General features: G+C 41.5%; 1 protein-coding gene across 2 annotated transcripts in view; it reads left to right on the forward strand.

Moving 5' to 3' along the window:
• SNTA1 (syntrophin alpha 1) overlaps positions 1 to 23,960 on the forward strand; it is a 91,873-nt gene extending 67,913 nt beyond the window's left edge. The window contains exons 3-8 of one of the 2 annotated variants that reach the window (XM_089673238.1): positions 2,417 to 2,618; positions 4,192 to 4,378; positions 10,686 to 10,816; positions 16,426 to 16,622; positions 19,718 to 19,905; positions 22,618 to 23,960. In XM_089673238.1, the coding sequence (XP_089529364.1) occupies positions 2,417 to 2,618; positions 4,192 to 4,378; positions 10,686 to 10,816; positions 16,426 to 16,622; positions 19,718 to 19,905; positions 22,618 to 22,707 (995 nt within the window). In that variant the 3' untranslated portion in view covers positions 22,708 to 23,960. Of the gene's footprint in view, positions 1 to 2,416; positions 2,619 to 4,191; positions 4,379 to 10,685; positions 10,817 to 16,425; positions 16,623 to 19,717; positions 19,906 to 22,614 lie in introns of both variants that reach the window. The other variant, XM_089673237.1, reaches the window with a different exon arrangement.
• Positions 23,961 to 24,238: the final 278 nt, after the last annotated feature.

Here is a 24,238-nt window from a genome sequence, read left to right on the forward strand (position 1 = left end):
GATCTTGATTTAAGTCGGTGGAGGCAGTGGAGTATCAATATCCTGGCAGATATATATTATATATATAAAGCCTTGTGACCCGCAAGGGTCGAATGTTGAAGGTGAGGGGGCACTTTGGCTATTTATGAGGGGAGTCACTTCAAGAGTCACGAAGAGCACAATTGCAGCATGGATTGAAATCATTACCACAGTGTATTGAACACTTTTATTATTTTTACACAGTGTGGCATCACTAATAATTTTGAATTTCGATCTTGCATTATATTTTGTATAATACTTATCACTTTACACAGTTTAAGTGTCATTCTGTTGAATATCACTATTGACCACTAGGGGGTGTATAATTTATGTGGGGGATTTTGCACTAGATTTTTTGTAGATTGATTATTTTAATTTTGAAGGATATAAGTTGAGCGCTTCATCATTTATATTATTTGTTTGCACATATCTGGAGGTATAAAGAATAGGTGATAGCAGCTTACTTTTGATCACTAGGTTCTGTGGAGCGCAGGGGGATTTTTTGTATATTTAACCCCACTTACTAGGTGTGGGCCCTATATGGTGAAGACCAGGGATTTGCTCCTATATGGTGCATGACTAGGGAATTGTCCCTATATGGTGAAGACCAAGGATTTGCCCCTATATGGTGCATGACTAAGGAATTGTCCCTATATGGTGAAAGACCAGGGATTTGCCCCTATATGGTGCATGACTAGGGATTTGTCCCTATATGGTGAAGACCAGGGATTTGCCCCTATATGGAGCATGACTAGGGAATTGTCCCTATATGGTGAAGACCAGGGATTTGCCCCTATATGGTGCATGACTAGGGAATTGTCCCTATATGGTGAAGACCAGGGATTTTCCCCTATATGGTGCATGACTAAGGAATTGTCCCTATATGGTGAAGACCAGGGATTTGCCCCTATATGGTGCATGACTAAGGAATTGTCCCTATATGGTGAAGACCAAGGAAGTGCCCCTATATGGTGGAGGACAAGGGTATTGCACTTATATGGTGGAGGAGAAGGGAATTACACCTATGTGGTGGAGCATAGTTCCCAACTGTCCCTGATTTCGAGGGACTGTCCTTCATTTGGAATAAAGTCCCTCTGTCCCTCCTTCCTCTTTTTATTTGTCCCTCATTTTGGTCTGAGCTATATAGATGTATATAAAATGCACTATTTATCTATCGGAAAGTGTTTTAAAATTCTAAACTTTTCATACAATCTTTAAATGGCTGCGTTTGTAAATTTCAAAAGCCAATATAAAGGAATAGTAGTGGTAAAAAAGAGCAATTGTGGGTTTAACCAATCATTTTTTTGTATAATTACTCTTTAATGTGTTACTAAACCTACAACAGTAAAATCAGTCTGTATATGCAAGTTTGTTATACTCACTGTGGAACCCTAATGGGTTAATCCTCTGCATTGTGTAAAAAGGCAGTTTGTTCCTGATTGCTCTGTTCCTCCCCTTGTTTAAGTGACCACCTATTATATTCTGATAAGACAGACTGAATGGTAGGCATTTTGCACATGCTCAGTTTGATGTGAATTGCTAGAGAGGTTTTTTTTTTCTTGGGAGAGTGGATATGATCAGCACATGGTCAATCAGCACTGGTCAGACAGAGGTCAGGAGTTTTGCATCCTCCTAGAGCTGTAACCAGTGCTCTGCTGGACACTGATAGAAGTCACAGGACTGCTGATGATGATGAGAAAAGGTATTTAGCAGTTTATATTTACTAAAATAATTGCATGTTCTGTGTACTATGGAAGACCACATATAGTGAATGCAGGGTCCTGGGTTTAGTAACACTTTAAGGGGGGGGGGGGGGTGGCAAGGGGTATGTCCTACGCTTACATACTTTCACTAATAGGTGTCCCTTGTTTCCATCTCAGAAAGTTGGGAGATATGGGAGGAGGACAAGGGAATTGCTGCTATATGGTGGAGGACCAGGGAAGTTCCCTTTTATGTTGGAGGACCAGGGAATTGTCTCTATATGGTGGAAGACCAGGGAATTGCATCTTTATGGTGGAAGAGCAGGCAGGTTGCCATTTTTGTCCCTCTTTAATCCGGCCCAGGTCATTGTACAGCTCAGAATCATGTGAGAAGAAGCAGGAGGCTTGCTCATGGTCACCCTTGAGAGCTGCATGTGAAATAAACTGCCTTAGACTCCGAATAAGTAGCACAAAAACATAAGGGAGATTTAGAGCCATGGCCAGTAGTGCAGGCCCAAAAGCAGCAGTGGCAGTGCAGACAGTTCTTATTTCACAAACTAATATATGAGGACAACAATTGCTTAGTTGCAATTCTCCCCATATGCTAATGGTTTTATTACCATGCTTTTGTGTATTACACAGTTATGTACCGATACTTTATGTGTAATTGCCCTGTCTGTGCTGTGTTCTCTCCCCAGTAAAGTACATGAAGGAGATATCCCCCTTTTTCAAAGGCCCCATCCCCGGTGGCCCAGGGAGCTGGGATAATATACCACCTGTTCCCCCACAGAAGAGGGGCTCCCCTGCTCTGCCCCCCCGGGATATAAAGGATGGAAAGAGTATTCCACTAAAGATGTGTTTTGTGTCCCGCACCTTCTTGCCTGCTGACCCAGAGCCCAGGTAAGGGGTAGAGATGCCCCATATAAGTATGCAAAGTAACATGCTAATACCAAAAGCATTTCTAACAGCAAAGCTGAAGTTTTAGCTGCTTATATTTTGCCTTCCCTGGTTCCTCATTCCCCCCTCCTCAACATGCTAATGACTTAAAAAAAAATGTTTGTTTTCATTACATACCTTATTTTAGACCCAGTTTTGTCACCACTGGTTCTCTTGAAAGTAAGGAGTGAAGAGCCGGCAACTCGTCCTTCTGGAGAATTCCTTTATTACATCGAGTAGAGTGTACAGGTAAAATGGGCTTATGCGTTTTGGCACTAGGCCTTAATCATAGCCATCATGGGAGTTGTTGACTCTTCACTCCCTACTTTCAAGTTGCTTCAGTGTTGGGAAGACACTTTGAGCAGTCCACCTCCATGGAGAATCCATCTGGGCGTAGTATCTTTCTCCATGGCACCATGGATCTCTGTGCTTGTAAATGCAATGCAGTCAAGTCATAGCTGGTGGGAGGGGCTATGGTGGGGTCCCATTCACCTGGTTTTATGGTGGGGTCCCATCCACTGGGTTGGAAGTGGGGTCCTATTCAGCTGGGTCTATGGTGGGGTCAAACTTGAAGTTGTTTCATTACTCATACAAGCAGTTTCCTCAGTTTTGAACTTTAAACTCAGAAAGACACTTGGGTGAGCAGTGAAATGTCTTTAACATTACAGTTGAGTGTGACCCCGCCATAGACGTAGTTGAGTTTGACCCAACATAGATTGTAAGCTCTAATGAGCAGGACCCTCTGATTCCTTTTGTACCAAATTGTAGTGTAACTGTAATGTCTGCCTTCATTTTGTAAAATGCTGCGCAAACTGTTGGTGCTATATAAATCCTGTATAATAATAATAACAACATAGACCCAGTTGAATACGACCCCCCCTATAGATCCAGCTGAATGTAATGCCACCATAGACCCAGCTGCATGTGATCCCACCATAGACTCAGTTTAATATGACCCCACCATAGACCCAGCTGAATGTGGTCCCATCATAGACTTAGTTGAATATGACCCTACCTTAGACCCAGCTGAATGTGGTCCCACCATAGACTTAGATGAATATGACCCTACCATAGACCCATTTAAATGTGAACCCCACCATAGATCCCTTTGAATGTGACCCCATCACATCCTAGTTGAACATGACTAACTACTACTAGGTATACCGGGACCTGGTTAAATGAGAACCTTCACAGACAGACATTAGTGTTCACAACACATGCAGGCGGGATGCAATAGAAATATTTGGAGGCCACGAGCCAAGATGAAAATCTTTTGATACTGAACAAAATACAATATTGTGTATCCGTCTTTTCCATGATAAGCTCAGAGTGAAAAAATAATAGTTCACATTACATACATGCCACTGGCTCAAATAAGTTAAGACAGTCCATGGTTCCATCATTGAGCTGACTTCTTCAGCAAGCAGATGTGGTCAGTTATGTACCTCAGTGGCTAAGACAAGGAGTGGTGCTAAAATTGTCCCAAGAATTCTTGAGATGTAGCAGGTTTGACATTTTTTCTGTTCTTTTCCTGTAGATATCTCGAGATTTGTTCTGCAGATGGTAGAGATGTTCTTTTCCTTCGAGCAAAGGATGCAGGGACAGCCCAGTCATGGTTCAGTGCCATTCACAGTAATGTCAGCGCTCTAATACCAAGAATCCGTGAGGAGATTAAACAGATCCTGGGCAAGGAGGTCAAACACATGGGCTGGCTGACTGAACAGGTATGAAATGTCCTCCAGAAAGGAGGACTGTATGTGTATGACATTATGGCAGCTCCTACAGCCTCACAAAGGCATCACACGACTTTCTTGAAGCAATTAAAGTAAATCTAAACCCAATCACTAAATTTCATGTAAGCATTAACGTACCAAAGCCCAACTCCAAGCTCTGTGCTACCTCCCCAGTCATACTCCCCAACTGGTTGTAATTTAGGTTTTTTCTGTTTTGGTACTTACCTTCTATGAAGTCTTTAGGCCTGTCTTCTCTCAGATGGCCAGTTCTCGCTGATGCAGAGAATGGCACTAGTACTAATAACGTGAATAGAGGGTGCCATTTGACACCTCATCAGAGGCCATGATTCCCTGCACTCACAGTATGTACTCAGTCTTCCATATTGAGTGATGCTAGGTACTATTCAACCTGGAAGACTGAGGACATCATGTGTGGAAGGAGAAGTATTGTAGGGAACAGCTCTGGATTGAAGGTGAGCATTGCAGTCTGAGTTATTTTGGCATTAAGTAATGCAAAAGGTATTTCTACCCTGTCACATTAACGCTTGATTGAGACAAAGAAGGGGCTGTCACAACACACATTGAACAGGCATGGTCTCACATTGCCACTATCAAGACACTGGTTCAGAACAACTGTCAGGAATCAACAGCAGAGAAGACCAAATCTTTGTGGCTACACCTAGGAAACTGAGACCAGAGTGTATATGTTTCAAGTGAGATTTACAATAAAAAAAAAGAATCCAAACCAGCACACAAACGTGAAAATATAAGTGGACCACAAAAACCTAGTGACAGAATCCATAACTAATAACTAAAAACAAAACAGAAGCCTAGCTAACAACTTACTATATACAATATATACAAAAATGGGGAACATGGATATACAGGGCAAACTAAAGATGCAGGAAAAAGATCGGAAGGCGAACCAGGACTAGGATCAGATAGGGGAGCAGGAAAGAGGCACCAGGGCAGGAGCAAGATCAAGATCTATGGCAAAGAGGATCTGGCAGCAGCAAAACACTGGAGCAAGGGGGACTAATAGAGGTGGACTTAAATACCCTCCCAGCAGCCAGCATCAGGTGGAAACTAATTTAATGGGATCTGCTAGCTGCTGGGAGACACCCGCTGGTGGACACTGGAATTACAACCCTCTGCCCATTAAACAACAGTGCCACCAGCAGGTGATCCTGGTCCAAACAACGATACTGGAGCAAGTGCATGTAGTCAGAAAGTGGCTGAAAGAGGCTGGAAAAGATCACAGCATTAAGACGTAATAAAATACAAAATAAATTGAAAAAAAGAATTTGCTGTTTGTTCATGATAAACAGTGCTTTAGTAAACTAAATGTCATCTGCATAGGGTTTAAATCTGCTTTAAAGCACCCTCCAGCTGTGGCCTAAGGTTGCTGAATACAGATCGAAATGGGAATGCTGCCTGCAACTTTACGCAAGGTTTTATTTATTTAATAAAACATTCAAAAGAGAAATATAAGGACCACCTTTGCATATGTCCTTCTGAAATTACTGGTTGCTTTGCTGTTTTGCTGACTGCCTTTAATACTTTCTAAGTCACTGGCCCTACACAAGTATGGAGATCAGCAGAGTAAAATCAAACATCCTTTTCTGCATGCTTGTTGTGGATCAGTGACTCCAAGAATTAAAGGTAGAGAGTATATATGACAGCCAAGGAACTAGCAAATGCAGAATGAGAACTCATCCACATCTCTATTAGGAAAGTTTTCTTTAAATCTCTTTGACCTCTCAGCAAAAGTAAATTATTTCAACTGAGAATGTAAAAAAACCTATGATTTATAGTTTTCTTTTAGGTTCTTTATAAATTAGTCCCTGCACCAGAAATGTATAGGACATCGTAATATCTGAGTCCAACAGAACATTTATTCCTAACACGAAGAAGTCAACCCATTTCAGGGGCTGTACACCATCCACTTTATCGGGCCAAAATGTGTTGTGAAAGATTAAAAAAATGTAAATCTAATAACCACTTGACCTCCAGAAGGTTTTACCCCCTTCATGAACAGGCCTTTTTTTTCCTACATTTACAAGAAAAAGTATGTGAACCCCTTGGGATTACGTGGAGTTTTGCATGAATTGGGCATAAAATGTGCTCTGAACGTCATCTAAGTCACAACAATAGAAGAACACAGTCTGCTGAACATAATACTACACAAACATTAGATGTTGCCATGGTTTAATTGCACATAACATGTAAACATTCACAGTGCAGGGAGGAAAAAGTATGTGAGTCCCTAGCTTAATGACTTCTCCCAGAGCTAATTGGAGCCAGGAGTGAGCCAACCTTGACTCCAATCAGTGTGATGATATTGGATGTGTTGCTGACAGCTGTCCTGCCCTTAAAAAACACACACCTGTTTTGGGTTTACTGGTTTCAAGAAGCACTGTCTGATGTGAACCATGCCTCGCAGAAAAGAGCTCTCAGAAGACCTACGATCAAGAATTGTTGACTTGCATGAAGCTGGAAAGGGTTACAAAAGTATCTCCAAAAGCCTTGATGTTCATGTGTCCACGATAAGACAGACTGTCTACAAATAGAGAAAGTTTAGCACTGTTGCTACTCTCCCTAGGCGTGGTCGTCCTGCAAAAATGACTGCAAGAGCACAGCGCAGAATGCTGCATGAGGAAAAGAAGAATCCCAGAGTGTCAGCTAAAGACCTACAGAAATCTCTGGCACATGCTAACATTTTTGTTGACACATTTACAATAAGGAAAACATTAAACAAGAATGGAGTACATGGGAGGACACCACGGAGGAAGCCATTGCTGTCCAAAAAGAATATTGCAGCACATTTGAAGTTTGCAAAAGAGCACCTGGATGTTCCACAGCACTACTGGCAAAATATACTGTGGACAGATGAAACCAAGATTGAGTTGTTTGGGAAGATCACACAACACTATGTGTGGAGAAAAAAAGGCACAGCACACCAACATCAAAACCTCATCCCCACTGTAAAACATGGCGGAGGGAGCATCATGGTGTGGGGCTGCTTTGCTGCCTCAGGGCCTGGACAGATTGTTGTCATTGATGGGAAAATGAATTCCAGAGTTTATCAAGACATTTTGCAGGAAAACGTACGACCATCTGTTCGCCAACTGAAGCTCCGCAGAGGATGGATGAGGCAACAGGACAATGACCCAAAGCATACAAGTAATTCAACAAAACAATGGCTGCAACAGCACAGAATACGCCTTCTGGAGTGGCCCAGTCAGAGTCCTGACCTCAACCCGATTGATGGGGGAGAGCTACAAGGTTCAGGTCTGGCTACTGACCCAACAATACAACAAACAAGAGATCCCTGTGCTCAAATCGCAACAGCTAGTGCATGCATTTATCCATCAGGTGCTAAAGGGGTGTAACCACATATTAACACTAGAAATTCTGAAGGACCCTCTGCACTCTGGTATATACCCTTTCTTGTTTGTCATGCAATGCTGTACCCAACTCAAATTTCTATTTCTATTTTTTTCACACAAATAGAACTTTCTTTTGATGGTATTTGATCACCACAGTTTTTTTTATATTGTACAATATGAATGAAACAAGAACTAAAATTTAGAAAAAACTGTATTTTTTTACTTTATGCAATTAAACATCTCCAATAATAAAAATCAAACTTCTTCATAAATTTTGACCAAAATGTACTCTGCTACAAAAATCCAAATAAGTGTATATTGATTGGTTTGCGTGAAAGTTATAGCGTCTACGAACTATGGTATATATATTGGAATTTTAATGTTTTTTACATTTTTGTACTACTAATGGTGGTGATCAGTGATAGTGCATCGGGCAATCTGACACTTACTGACACTGAGGGGATCTGACTAACGGCCACTGACATCACCAGTGACATTAATACAGCGATCAATGCTAATACTATACATTGTACTAATGACACTGGCTGGTAAGGAGTTACCATCTAGGGCAATCAAGGGGTTAAATGTGTGCCTAACAATGTGTAATGTGTGTATTATGTGTTGATTTTACTAAGACATCTCTTTGTTTCTCGCCCCGGAAGGGATGAGAAACAGAGAGATCATTTCCTCTGTACAGAGCTCTGTGTTGATTGTCAACACAGAGCTCTGGACTGTGATCGGGCACAGACGATCAGCAGGTCCCAGCCATGAATCATTAGCCGGGACCTGCTGACAGACTCATGCTGTGTACAATTACAGCAGGAGTCAGTGTGTGTGTGTGTGTGGGGGGGGGGGTGGCACACATGCACGCACCCTAAACAAGAAAGGTAGCAGCAACGCCGCTTTTCCTGCATGAGCCACACGTCCGCAGTACATTGCGGACGGACGGTCTGGAAATGGGTAAATAAATGTTACAAAATAATGGCATAGTCTATATTAATAAATACTGTATCTTTTATACTATAATTTTGAAATAACTACAGATTTGCTAAAATAAGATAAAAGTTAATGATTTTCGAACAATAGAAGCCATACCTATAATAATTGTAAGATTGTGATATAAACAATATCAAGTGAAGGTAAATCTCACAGAGGGACACGGATGGCAAAAAAAATTTGACAGGTTTCATCCATTTCCTACTTCTTTCCTTAAAGTGTTACTAAACCCAGGACCCTGCATTCACTATATGTGGTCTCCCTCAGTACACAAAACATGGAAATGCAATTATTGTAGTAAATATAAACTGCTAAATACCTTTTCTCATCAGCAGTATATAGCAGCCTTGTGACTTCTATCAGTGTTCAGCAGAGCACTGGTTAAAGCTTGTTGGAGGAGTTTTCTTTCTGCTCTAGGAGGATGAAAAATCCTAACCTCTTTCTGGGCAGTGCTGATTGGCCCTGTGCCCCCATGCTTCCAGGAAAAAAAAAATCCTCTCTAGCAATACACACTAAACTGAGCATATGCAGAAGGCCCACGGGTACAGTCTGTCTTATCAGGAGATAAGACTTGGACATTTGAACAAGAGGAGGGGCAGAGAAGACAGGATCAAACGTCCTTTTTACACACTGCAGAGGATTAACCCCTTAGATTCCATAGTGAGTATAAGTCCTTTTGACGGGAGTGACTTTGGGTGGGGGGCCCATGGAACACATCTCACGTTGGAGGGGTGGGGGAGACCCCGGTCTCAGCTCCCCATATCCCTCCTATGTGTAAGTCACCCTGTGCCTGTTAGGGGTACAGGGTGGAATGTCCTGATATTGTGTAGACATGTATAGATGGGGTGTGGGGGTTGTTCATTGTCTACTGCCATGTGGTGCATCCCATTGTTCTATTGTGTGTCTTGCTTGGGAGCAAACTATTATGGGATGTATTTGTTTGTGTATTGGCTTGGTGGGGGGTGTCTGCTGATGTGTCTTTGGTTGCTAGATTTGGTTTGCCCTGCCTTGTGTCCATATGCAGGGAGGGAGGTTGTACACTTGAGTGTTTATATCTTGTGTCTGTGTTAAAATAAAGCAGTCTATTTCCTGGTTTAATACAAGACTGGTCTTCGTCTAATCTTGTATGGCCAGCGGTGGGGTCCGTGGATGGTATTCGGACAGGGAAGCGGGAGTCTAACGGAAATACCCTAGTGCAGTCGGGGTCCGGTTCCGTTACATTCGCTGAGACAGGGGTCTCCCCACCCCTCCAACATGAGCTGTGTTCCATGGGCCCCCCACCCAAAGTCAGTCCTGTCACAGTCCTTATGCACACTTGACGTTTTTACAGCGGCTGTTTTTGGCTTTTGACATTTTTTTGTACAGCCAGTAAACCCCCCGGCATGTTATCCTGTGTGTCCATGCACACATAGACTGTAATCAACGTTTTTTGGCAGGGAGGTTTTTTGGCTGGAAACAAACCCAGGACTAGTAGGTTTCTAGAGGATTTTTTAGCTGTAAAAACACTCTAATGCTGAAAAATTCAGCAAAACGCAGCAAACTGGTGTTTTTGGATGTTTTTTTTACTAAAAAAAAGATATAACATGCTAAAAACCGCAAACATGGAAAAACACGGAAAAAGGCTGATAAACCCGGCAAAACCCCGCTAAACGCTAATGCAAAAATGCAAAAAAATGCTGAAAAACTAATTTTTTTTAACGTGACTTTACACAGCTAATGTTACCAGCGTTCTCAAAACACCCCGTGTGCATGGAGCCTAACAAGCATGCTTTACTGCATATACTGACTGATTTTACTGTTGTTGGTTTAGTAACACTTTAATCTTAAAAAAAAAAAGTAACAAGTGCTTTGTTCTATGTCTTCGGCTAATAATCAATGTTGATCACATTGTTTCTCCTTTTACTGGTTTTTAGCTGGCGCCAGAGGGAAAGCGGAACCTCATGGCCATTCTTACAGAAAAAGATTTCCTATTGTACAACAGCCTCCCGCACACCAGAGAGGGGTTCAGTAAACCGGCCATCTGCCACCCGCTCATTGCCACCAGGTAAGGGGTGAGCTGTGGGATGCTAAATATATCTGAATTGTACTGGTGAGTAAAGAGGACCTGTCATGACTGCATACTGGAGAAGGCTGATACTGAATATTACTTAGTAGGAAGTAAGAAGTAGTAAGAAGAGTGAATCCTGTTGTGCCAATGAACTTGTAAAACTGCCTCTTCAGGTTCATTTTAGGGTGGGCAGGGTATAGTGGACATACTTTTCATTTGATTTCCTACCACCCCATTCCCCTGCACAGGATTGCTGTAGTGGACCAGAGCCTACACAAAGCTAAGGACACCCCCCGCGGAACAGTGCTCATGCCATGTGGAAGAAAAATATATTTTAAAAACATTCCTCCCAAATATATTGACATATATTTGAAATACTACAATTTTGGCCATATTCCCCGCTTCAGTTTATCCTGAACTCAGAGGCCAGACTCATCCACCTTACCAACCACTCCGCTTCTGCCACCCCCCTCTGTCATTCCCTCCATTGGCTTCCGATTGCCCAATGCATTAAATTCAAACTACTAACATTGATATACAAAGCCATTCATAACACTGCCCCAAACTACCTCACCGACCTGACACCCAAATACCACCCAACCCGTACTCTTCGCTCCTCACAAGACCTCCTACTTTCTAGCTCCCTGGTCTCCTCCTCCCATGCTCGACTGCAGAACTTCTCCAGGACTTCCCCCATCCTCTGGAACTCACTACCCCATCCATCAGACTGTCACCTACCCTCCTCACCTTTAGGCGCACCCTGAAAACCCATCTGTTCAGGGAAGCCTACCACACTCTCACCTAACAGCTGATCTCCTCCACTCCTCCCACCACTCCATCCCCCACAGCCACTTCCTCCTGTATCACTATCCCCTCCCTCCTAGATTGTAAGCTCGAAAGAGCAGGGCCCTCTAACCCCTCGTGTATTGTTTTGTTACTGTATTGTCTCATGTTTTGTCCCCCACTATAATGTACAGCGCTGAGCAAACCTTTTGGCGCTATATTAATACTGTATAATAATAATATTCAATTTATTTTCAAATATATATATTTACTTATTTCAGGTACTTATGTAACGCTGTCAATTTACACAGTGCTTTACATACAGGTGAAACTCAAAAAATTAGAATATCGTGCAAAAGTTCATTTATTTCAGTGCAGCAACTTAAAAGGTGAAACTAATATATGAGATAGACTCATTACATGCAAAGCAAGATAGTTCAAGCCGTGATTTGTCATCATTGTGATGATTATGGCTTACAGCTCATGAAAACCCCAAATCCACAATCTCAGAAAATGAGAATATTACATGCAATCAATAAAACAAGGATTGTACATAGAACAATATCGGACCTCTGAAAAGTAGAAGCATGCATATGTACTCAGTACTTGGTTTGGGCCCCTTTTGCAGCAATTACTGCCTCAATGCGGCGTGGCATGGAAGCTATCTTCCCAGAAAAGTAATAAAGGGGAAATCCTCCAATAGGGACACTAGTTCTGGTGACCTGGGGGTTCCCAAGGAATTCCCTTAATTTGCATGGATTTCCTGTTTGGTCTATGAGACAGGAAGTGAAGGGAAATCTCCCCATAGGGACACAGATGATAAAAAATAAACTGACAGGGGTTGTGAAACCCCCCTCCTTACTCCATTCTAAATGAAAAAAAAAGTTTTGTCTAGAGTTCTACTTTAAGAATTCCCATTAACCTAACATACCTGTAAGTGTTTTTTTCTTCTTACCTTCCTAGTTGTTTTTTTTTTAAGCAGGCCTTTGGGCAGACTGAAAGGTATCCTGAACAATTTCAGAGTGATAGTGAAGTGACAAAGTGGGGACAAGCTGGGATTCCTCTCATTAACATCTGATGCAGAACCTAAACCGTTTTTCCCAGCCCTGGCATCCCCTTAACAGGGTCTAGTCCAGGGGTAGGCAACCTGCGACTCTCTAGCTGTCGTGGAACTACATTTCCCATGAGGCAATGCAAAGATTACAAAACTGACAGTTACAGCTATGACTTGCAGAGGCATGATGGAACTTGTAGTCCTGCGGCTCTCAGGTTGCCTACCCCTAGTCTAGTCAATCACATGTCTGCTGTACTTGGCTATCAAAGTGGTCATGTTATCCAAACCGATCTCAACAGTTCTCAATCACTGGTAGAGACTGAAAACTGTCTGACAGCTCGACCACTGTGGGAGGCAAGAGGTTAACGTGGTTAAAAAGTCAAAATGTTTTTTATGCTAAAGTGTTACTAAACCCACAACAGTAAAATCAGTCTGTATATACAGTAAAGCATTATTTTTATACTCATTGTGGAACCTAAGGGGTTAATCCTCTGCATTGTGTAAAAAGGGAGTTTGCATGTTCTCCCTGTGACTGCGTGGGTTTCCTCCAGGTACTCCGGTTTCCTCCCACACTCCAAAGACATGCTGGTTGGTTAATTGGATCCTGTCTAAATTGGCCCTAGTATGTGTATGAATGTAAGTTAGGGACCTTAGATTGTACACCCCTTGAGGGTTAGGGACTGATGTGAATGTACAATATATGTGTATGTAAATTGGAGGCGCTATGTAATAAATAAAAAAAAATGTAATAAATAAAAAATATAAAATATAAAAAAATAAAAAATATGTAATAAATATAAAAAAATACACTTGCAATCACTTTAACATTGCCTAGCATTCAGAAAACACATATAAATGTATTATGAGAAATAGAGAAAAAAAAAAAAAAACTAAATAGAACAAAAGCTGCACTCCTAACCAAAAAAAGGTAAAAATGTGAATAAATCAAAGAGTGCGCTAAATATAAGTAAATACAAAAATTATTAGTTTAAAATAATGAGGTCTGTGAATTTGATGTCCGTAAATTTTTTTCTATCACGGACATCATTATTTTAAACTAATAATTTTTGTATTTACTTATATTTAGCGCACTCTTTGATTTATTCACATATAAATGTATGCAACACTTTTTAAATATTCAAAGTCAATTATTCCATGTGTATTGGGACATGCAACAAATATGAAGTAGACCTGGTTCCAATATGGCTGCACATTTTAAAAGGGACTGCTATCAAACTTGTTTTCAAATAACTGTTCTGCCATCTAGTGGACAAAAATGAGAAGTGCATCACCAATGGCATAAATATGTTTTAATATGGAAGGTTAGCCTTGGTTCACACCTAAGTGTTCTCTGCTGCGTTTTGCAGAAATGCACAGCAGTCCATTTAACATGATTTCCTATGAGACAGGTTCACATCTCCACGTAGCAGTGTGCAGGAGCTGACAGGGAAGAGAACTGTATTGTTTAGATACAGTTCTCTCCATCCATCGGTAATGCTCCATGATCACCAGGTGCCGGCGAGTAATCACCGGCCGGGACACAGTGATTGACAGCTGAGGCTGCGAGTAAAATGCAAAATCTCGTATATATACATGATTTTGTTCACCCCTGCCACCCTGTAGCAGTATTACAGCTATTGGAAGGCATGAAGTGGTTAATTGCCAGCAATTCTTTTATTTACATTCAGCTGTCAGTGGGGAATCCTGCTGACAGCAGATCAGTCATGGTTGTTAAGGACGCGGCAGCCGCTCGCTCCTTAACAACCATGACAGGTACTGTTTGCTAAGGACACCAGCTACCGTCGGTGTTAAATTACCGCAAGTTTTCACTACTAAATACTGCATCATTTCATAAAATAGCGTATGTGGTATTATAGTAGCATTTTTTAGTGAATTTAGAGAAAAAAAAATTCATAAAAACGCAAAGCTGTATTTTGCCGCATTTCTTAAAGCGTAGCATACCACTTTGTGAACAAAGCCCATTAACATTTTGTTTTAATTCATCATAATGCATTTAACCCTTTCCCTGCCAAAGCCTTTTTCACCACGAAAATACCACATCGCTTCATAAAATAGCACATGCGGTATGTTAGTATTGTTTTTTCAGTGAATTGAAAAAAAAATTTAAGAAAAACGCAAAGCCGTATTTTTACCGCATTTCTTAAAGCGGAAAATGCCGCTTTGTGAATGGAGACCATTAACATCCCATTTTAATTCATCACAATGTATTTAACCTTTTTGCTGCCAGAGACGTTTTTGAAAAAAAACTGTTCCTTTATGCACACGTTAAAAATATCAATGTAAGCCTTAAAGCAGAGTTCCAGTCGCACTGTGAAAAAATAAAAGTCAGCAGCTACAAAAACTGTAGTTGCTGACTTTAAAAAAACAGCCATTCACCTGTCCCTCGGTTCCACGGTGTCCTCCCCGCAGCCCATTTCACCGGCCGTCTTGTATTTCAAGCGCCGGCATCTTCAGTGTGGGCACCCGGCTATGACAGCTTGCGGCTTCACAAACAGGTGCCCACTGTGCATGCGTGAGTATTGCTGCGCTTCCTGAATGGCCCCGTCGTCTTCTGGGACCTGTCACGTGTCCCACAAGACTACGGGGAGGGAGGAGAACAACTTCTGCTTCCGATCGCCTAGGCAATCGCAGCGAAAGTGGGAGCGGGTAACTGTCAATTTCAGGTACCAGCTCCCCAAAGGTGCCAATCCTTAATGGGGAGTGGGGGACCAATCTGTAAAGCGGAACTTCCCCTTTTGGGAAGATGTGTTCCTTAGTACAACCCCCCCAAACAGTATATATTTTCTGGAAACAGAGACCCTGGAGAATAAGCTGGTGGAAGTTCCAATTACTTTATGTCACACGATATTAGTGCAAAGGTTTATCAAACACAAATTTTCTGCAAAAAAAATAATTGAACAATAATAAAAATTTATATATATATATATATATATATATATATATATATATATATATATATGTGTGTGTATTGTAACGGGAGTCACTTTGGGTGGGGGGCCCATGGAACACAGCTCACTTTGGAGAGGTAGGGAGACCCCTTCTCAGCTCCCCAAATCCCTCTTATGTGTAAGTCACCCTGTGCCTGCTAGGGGTACAGGGTGATCTGTCCTAATATTGGGGTGGGGGGTTGTGGATTGTTTAATGTCATGTGGTTGCATCCCATTGTTCTATTGTGTGTCTTGCTTGGGAGCAAACTATTATGGAATGTATGTGTTTATGTTTATTGGCTTGGTGGGGGGTGTTTCCAGCAGCCCTCCTGATGGGACTGTCTGTTAGTGTGTCTCTTGTTACTAAATAAAGATTCCCACTCTCTGTGTCATTATACAGGGAGGGGGGCTTGTCCCCTGAGTGTATATTATCTTGTATCTGTGTTAAAATAAATGAGTCTACTTCCTGGTTTACTTCCAAGACTGGTGACGTCTAGTCTTGTATGGTCAGCTGTGGTGTCTGTTTTCGGTGTTCGAACGGGGAAACGGTAGTCTAACGGAAATACCCAAGTACAGTCGGGGTCTGGTTCCGTTACATATATATATAAAATAAATAATAAAATATAAAATAATAGGTTGTGCCGAGTAAATAGACATTCAACAGGTCAAGCCTTGTGTGCACCGTGAACTTCAGGTTTTTCCATACGTGTCTTTTAGCCGTTAGCCTGGGGTTCAGCTTAAATAATTAAACAGGGGACAAGGGTTGCAGTTTCCAAGTATAAAGCGGGCGTTTACTAAAATGTTTCTGCCATCCTTCGCAGGCTTGTACACTCTGGACCCCCCAAGAGTTCACCGCTGTATGACACTGAGCTGGCCTTTGCCCTTCGGTCTGGCACACAGAAGGGGGTGGAAACTCACTTGTTCAGTGTGGCGACACCCAGAGAGCTGGCAGAATGGACCCGGGCATTAGTAGACGGATGCCACAATGCAGCTGAGCTTATACAAGAGGTGACAACAGGTGAGAGAAGTGCAGCTTGAAAACAGCACGCAGCTTTGTTTTGTATTATGGTGATTCTAGAAGTGTTTTTATGTATTAGTCCACTCATTCTGTATTTAAAGTGAATCTCCATGTTCCTCATACTGAGCAAAGTAAGGTGGCTCACTTTACGGCTAGCTTCTCACCTATGCAGGTTGCGTTTGATTCGTTTCTGCATTGCATTTTGTGTTTTTGACACGTTTTTGCTGCATTTTTGCTGCATTTTGTGTTGTGTTTTTATTTTTTGTTTGTTTTTTTCTTGTTGCTAGGCAGATTTAAAATGCATCTAAAACGCGGCAAAAATGCAGCAAAAACACACTACATGATTTGGTACATGGGTACTAATCACTCACTGTGTTCATAAATGAATCCTAGTAAACTGATTCTTCGAGGGGCCCTGTCAGGTTGGCTTTATGGGGCCCCATGGTTTCTAACAGCAGCCCTGGGGTACGGCGATGGGTTGCTAAGCCATTGAGTTCTGCATGGTATTGTAGTAGCAATTTTGGAAAACCAGGAAACTCTGGACACCTTGAGGAAAACAAGTGATTTATTAAAAACAGCGCTGTTTGACCCAGCCGGGCTCATGCCTGCAAAGCTGAGTGAGTTGTATCCACTCCTTACAAGCGTATATATCAATAATTACATCACAATGCATATTTTTCCTCTTTCCCTTTCTATACATTCAAAAGACTTTCTAAACTTTGCAGAATATAGCCTTGAATTCCAGCTACAGATAGGGGTGCTAGCTACAGGCTGGTACACATTACTTTACAGGAAATAAGGGAGGGGAAAAGTGAGCTGAAAACCTTGCTTTGCAAGCAGATACTGTTAAAAATGTTAAAATGTAAAGGGGAGCTCTGCAATATCTGGGTGCTGCCACAGTAGGGAGGCAGGTGGGGAGAGCCACGTGGTTTTTCATGGGGGCATCAGAGTTTTTTTTCATGATTTTCTCTTGTTTTCACTGGAGGAGCATTTCCTCCAAAAAAAGGTAATATTTAAGCTCTTGTGTAAAGCCAGCCACACATGGATCGAAATTCAGCCGGTTCCACAGGGACTTATCAAATTGCGATCCATGTGTCCATTCCCATTCATGAAAAGTCGATCTATAAATGTTTCATGAATGGGACTGTTGGAAAATTTCAGTTTGATCAGCACTGCAGGCAATAGGCTGCAGCCCTGATCTGTGTATTCTGGTGGAGGGAAAATGGGGGAGGACAAGAGGGAGGATTCCCCCATCCACATCATGGATGGGGGATCTGTTCAGTTTTTTTTTTGTTCAGCCGGCTGTCTGAACAAAAGAATTTAATTGTATATGGGCAACCCTACTCTTTATTTATCCCTCTTAGTATAACTCTATGGTTTGAATGTAAGTATAATAAAAGCCAGATTGTTTTGTAATTTTGGATAGCGTAGAGAAGGATTGGAACCTCTGTTAGAATTGTGTTGCTGTCTTTGTCTCGGAGGGGAAGATTCACCGTTATAAATATAGAAATAACCTTCAAGTGGGGACACCTCTTCCTGTGACAGCCATCTACAAGAGGGTTTCCCCTGACATTGGGGAGATTTCCTCTCACTTCTTGCTGTCTAGAAAGTGAAAGGAACTCCTGGATAAACATCTGTAAAACTTTGGGCTGGAACGTCCTGTAAATGAGACCGGTCAGTGCTAATCTCTCTCCTTGTGCATTGTGACTGGTCCTGTCTCCACCCCTTCTGTAGTTTTCTGCAGGCAGCCTGTAGTGGGTGGGCCTCATGTGGCCCCTCCCACAGCTCTGCTTTCTGCACAGGCTATAGACTGCACAGTGTTGATGTCACTGCTACTTTAACAAGGTAATACCTGGGTTTGAAAAGGTATTTGGGCCAAACAAAATGGGTTTATAGCTATTGTGGCTAATGAAGAATATATTTAACCACTTCCCATTTGTTCCATGTACATAATCGGCTGGACGGAAGCGGTGCAGGAGCGGGTTGCCGTTCATAAATGGCACCCGCATTTCCAGCCTGTGAGCACTCCCTGGGGGTGCGCGGCACCGCGATCCAGTGCCGCTGTGTCTTGAGGACACAGTGGAACACCGATCGCTGTACGGGACCTCTGTGTGAGGTCCCGATTCATGTGATCACTGATTGGCTAATCAGTGATCTCATGAATAGTAGTAAGCAAGATGTCACTTCCTGACATCATTGCTTACTACTAGTGAAATCTGTGAATGATCACAGAGGTCGCATGGTACAGCGCTATGCACAACAGCATTGTACTATCTGACAAGCTGTGACCAATCAGAGCTCTCACAGTATTTCTCAATGACTGCAAGAATGCAGAGAGAAGGAGAAAGGATTGCTTTTATAGCCTTTATGGGTGTAAAAGCAATCAGCATAATAGAAAAGAATAAAATCTTCATCACCCCCCACAAGTAGTACAGTGTCACTATGGTGACACTGTACTGCTAGGTTAACAGTATGTTAAAAAAAATATAAATAATAATATAAAAAAAATATAAAAATGTAAAAAAAATTTTTAAATTATAATTTTTGGTTATAAACTAATTTGGTTTTTTTTTTACTAAACAGATAACTGAATACATTTTGGCCAAGATTTATGAAGAAAGATTATTTATTTGCAAAATTTTATTAGAAAAACATTTTTTTTCAAAATTTTTGGACTTTTTCATTTATATAGCAAAAAAAAATCCCAGTGGTGAATAAATACCACCAAAATAAAGTTTTATCTGTCTAAAAAATATGCTAAAAAATGAATATGGGGACAGTGTTGCATGACCTCGCAATTGTCATTCAAAGTGTGATAACACTGAAAGCTGAAAATTGGCCTGGACTGGAAGGGGGTGAAAGTATCTGGACTTGCAGTGGGTAAATGCAAGTTTTTCTGCAGGGATTTCAGCTTCAATAGGACATAGACAGTAAAAAAAATTACAGGGGTTTGACCTATTCTCTACTTTATCCAAAACAAAAGTAAACATTTGGCTTTAGATATACTTTAACATTTGAGTATAGTTTAGTAGATAGTTCCATCTATTCAATACGGTTCTCCTCCCAAACATGACTATGTGTTTTTCCCTACCTAGCTTGTACATGGGGAGGAAAGGAGTGCGCACTCTCGATACACATCGACAAAGGATTCACACTATTCACGGAGGAGCCTGGACTCAACAGAATCGTTCACCTTCATAAACCCTTCGAAAAACTCCGGATGTCCTCTGACGATAGTGCCAGGATGTTATATCTGGACTTTGGCAACCCCGAGGGTGAACTTGTACGTTAAGCAAGTTTTATTTGATACACATTTGGGGTTATTTGCTAAAACTTCATGGTGCAAAATCTGGTGCATACAAACCAATCAGCTTCCAGTTTTTTTTTGTCAAAGCTTAATTGAACAAGCTGATGTTAGAAGCTGATTGGTTACTATACAAAGCTGCACCAGATTCTGGGTGCTCCAGTTTTAGTAAATCTCCCCACATTGTTCTTTATAGGTAACTTTGAAAAGTATGGTAGTGCTAAAGGTCACATGCAGATTTTTTTTTCATCTTTGTATACACATATACAGTAGTTTAAATTTAGATAATTTTCTTGGTGCCTTTTCCTGCAATTGCTTTTATTTCAGCACACAGGCAGCATTGTTGTGCTATGTCTATTCATACCTCCAGTTTTCATGAAAAAAGCTGACATTTACCCACCTAGCCCCAAATTTAGGTGTTCATTGTTTTGACGTAAACCCCTTAAAGAACCTTGGGTCAACCCCCAGCATTCCATAATGCAATGCAGATGCAAACGTGGAGGTTTTTACTTTGCTTTGTGGGAGGACTAGGGGTGGGTGAGTACTTCGATATTAGGACCCAAGGCATACATTGGCTATATACTTTACTCATTTTCAGAGACTCCCTAGCCCACTGAAGCCACTTTGTTGATAGATGACGATACACTATATTGCCAAAAGTATTGGGCCAGCCCTCCAAATCATTGGATTCAGGTGTTCCAATCACCTCCATGGCCACAGGTGTATAAAGAGAAAACAGGTGGCGCACACACCTCGTGCATTATCCAAAGTTTATTGTAAAGAGTAAAAAATAATAAAAACATACTCACAAGCAAAGCATGTATCTAAAAAGCATAGAAAAATGACGATGGCCACAACGACAGGCAAGGTGTCCTCACTGTCAGTGAGGTCAAATTACTGACGCGTTTCGGGGAGGAATCCCTTTCCTCAGAGCTAATGACCAGCCTCTGATGCCAATGTGTAATGGATGAAGAGTGGGAGCCTTGCTGGTGATGCCACCAAGCACCTAGGCATGCAGACTGTTTCTACAAACATTTGTGAAAGAATGGGTCGCTGTCAGGAGCTCAGTGAAGTCAAGCGTGGTACCGTGTCAGGTTGCCACCTGTGCAATAAGTCCATCCGTGAAATTTCCTTGCTATTAAATATTCCACGGTCAACTGTTAGTGCCATTATAACAAAGTGGAAGCAACTGGGAACAACAGGCTACGTAAAATGACAGAGCGGGGTCAGTGCATGCTGAAGCGCACAGTGCTCAGAAGTCACTAAGTGTCTGCAGAGTCAATAGCTAAAGACCTCCAGACTTCATGTGGCCTTCAGATTAGCAAAAACAACAGTATATAGAGAGCTTCATGGAATGAGTTTCCATGGCAGCTGCATCCAAGCCTTACATCACCAAGACCAATGTAAAGTGTCGTATGCAGTAGTGAAAAGCACGCCGCCACTGGACTCTAGAGCAGTGGAGACTTGTTCTCTGGAGTGAACAATCACGCTTCTCCGTCTGGTAATCCCATGGACGTGTCTGGGTTTGGTGGTTGCCAGGGGAGAGGTACTTGCCTGACTGCATTGTGGCAAGTGTAAAGTTTGGTGGTGGGAGGATTATGGTGTGGGGTTGTTTTCAGGGGTTGGGCTTTGCCCCTTAGTTCCAGTGAAGGGAACTCTTAATGCATCAGCATACCAAGACATTTTGGACAATTTCATGCTCCCAACTTTGTGGGAACAGTTTGGTGATGGCCCCTTCCTGTTCCAACATGACTACGCACAGGACATGGATGAGCAAGTTTGGGGTGAAGGAACTTGACTCGCCTGCACAGGGTCCTGACCTCAACCCGATAGAACACTTTTGGGATGAATTAGAGCGGAGACTGCGAGCCAGGCCTTCTCATCAGTGCCTGACCTCATAAATGCGCTTTTGGGAGAATGGTCAAACATTCCCATAGACACACTCCTAAACCTTGTGGACAGCCTTCCCAGAAGAGTTGAAGCTGTTATAGCTGCAAAGGGTTGGCCAACTCAATATTGAACTCTACAGACTAAGACTGGGATGCCATTAAAGTTCATGTGTGTGTAAAGGCAGGCATCCCCATTCTTTTGGCAATATAGTGTATGTTATGGCCTTACATATTCACCAAAGAGCAGGAAAAACATGCCGCATTACTGTATATCATAGAACATGGGCATGAGGTAACCATAACATATATAATAAACCTCTGTTATTTTCTGTAAGCACTGTTTAAATATGAACTACATGTTCACCTGATCATCGCATCTATAAGAGCTTGTTGGACATTCCATTTCAGAACCATGGGCATTATGATAGAGTTGGCCTCCCTTTCTTCTGAGAAATCTTTCCACAAAATTATGAAGTGTGTCTGTGGGAATTTGTGCCCGTTTATGAGGTCAGGTACTGATGTTGGTTGAGAAGATCTGATTCAAAATCGGTGTTCCAATTCATTCATGTGTTCAGAGGGGTTGAGGCCAGGGCTCTGTACAGGCTTCTCAAATTCCTCTACACCAAACTCATTAAACCATGTTTTCATGGACCCAGCTTTAGTGCACATATTATTTGTCAGCTGCCATGACACATAAGGACCTGTCCATTGGTCATACTTGTCTCACACTTTTGGTAAAATTGTAAAATCAAAGGTATGGATTTACAATCCTTTAATCCTCTTTTTTTTTTTCATTCAGCAGCTAGATCTTCACTCTTGTCCCAAAACCATCGTCTTCATCATTCACTCGTTCTTGTCAGCCAAGGTGTCTCGCATGGGTCTCTTACCGTAAAGAAGAGTTCCGGACAAGTCCTACAGAGAACCAAAGTAGTCCATGCACTAATCCACTCATAAGTGAAAAGAGCTTCTTGGGTTGCCTAAGCCATCCTTGAACAACTGTCGGCACTGGAATAGTTGCTGCCACAGTTGTTGGTGTGTTATACAATACACTTTAACCCTGTGTTATCTGGTGCCAATACCTCTCACAGCAATGTAGTGCCTTACATGTAGTTTTATGTAATGGTTTTGATGCACAGATATGAAGAGAGCAGGTACCTTATCGTTCCTGTTTGATCAAGAAGGAGATTCCGGTGCCTTCAGCTGTTTTCTTCAAATGTTGTAGATAGAGCTGTAAAATACAACACTGGGTCCTAAGCTGTATTCTTATTTCTACATCTGACTTAAAATTTTGTGCATTATAATTATATATATATTATATATGTATATTCATAAGAAGAAGTCAAATAAGATATATTTAGTTTTTATTAGAGTTTGAAAAAAAAAAAAAGAATTGACAAGATGGCGTCTGTTTTGTTATTCCACTATGGTTAAGTGAGACAGTGATGACATGGCAGCTCTCCATTGGCTGGAAAATATTTGTGTGCCATTGCTAGGTACCCTCTGGTTAAAAGGGGATCATGGAACTGATTTTAAGCTATTAGGGTTGAATTACTAAGACTTGAGAGTGCAAAAACCAATGAAGCTGTGCATGGTAGCCAATAAGCTCTAACTTCAGCTTGTTCAAAAAAATTTTGGCAAACAAACCAGGAAGCTGATTGGTTTCTATGTAGAGCTGCCCCAGATTTTGCACTTTCCAGTTTTAGTAAATCAACCCCATTGCGTTGTCACAAAGGAGTCTGAAAAAAAAAACTGCATTCGCACAGCTGTCATGAATAATCCCTGTAATTTGCCTAATATGTTGCTATCATTGATCATCAACTCCATCTAGTGCCCATAATATGGTGAAATACCTCAGTCAAGAAATTTCTGCATTATGGCCACTGAGTGGAGTTGATAATCATAGAAGATAAATGTGTTAGGCAAATTACGAGGATTATTTGAGACAGCTGTGGATATTTTTTTTTTATAACTAGATCCCAAAGTCTGTCATTTTTGGGTGCTAGCTTCTCTCATTATGATGGACATGGCTGCTTCACGTGTTTAGACCAAGGATATGCCATAAAGACAGTCTGTTACTTTTAAAATGTTTTTTTTTTCACAGATCTGTGAAGCTAAAAAATTCTTAATAAACTTTTATGCCAAGAATGTTTGCATTTGGAGGCAACTCTTTCCATAGATATATTTGGTCTGACATTCTTATTATTATTATACAGGATTTATATAGCGCCAACAGTTTGCTCAGCAATTTACAAAATGAAGGTAGATATTACAGTTACAATACAATTTGGTGCAAGAGGAAACAGAGGGCCCAGCTCGATAGAGTTTACAATCTAAGATTACACCCTGTTCCAAATTATTATGCAAATTATATTTTTCTCATTTACCTAAATAATTGATGTAAATAACAGTCAGCATAATTCTCA

Source organism: Staurois parvus, unplaced genomic scaffold, assembly GCF_062004578.1.
Source record: "Staurois parvus isolate SC_StPar_1 unplaced genomic scaffold, SC_StPar_1.0 ptg000137l, whole genome shotgun sequence".
Taxonomy (NCBI): domain Eukaryota; kingdom Metazoa; phylum Chordata; class Amphibia; order Anura; family Ranidae; genus Staurois; species Staurois parvus.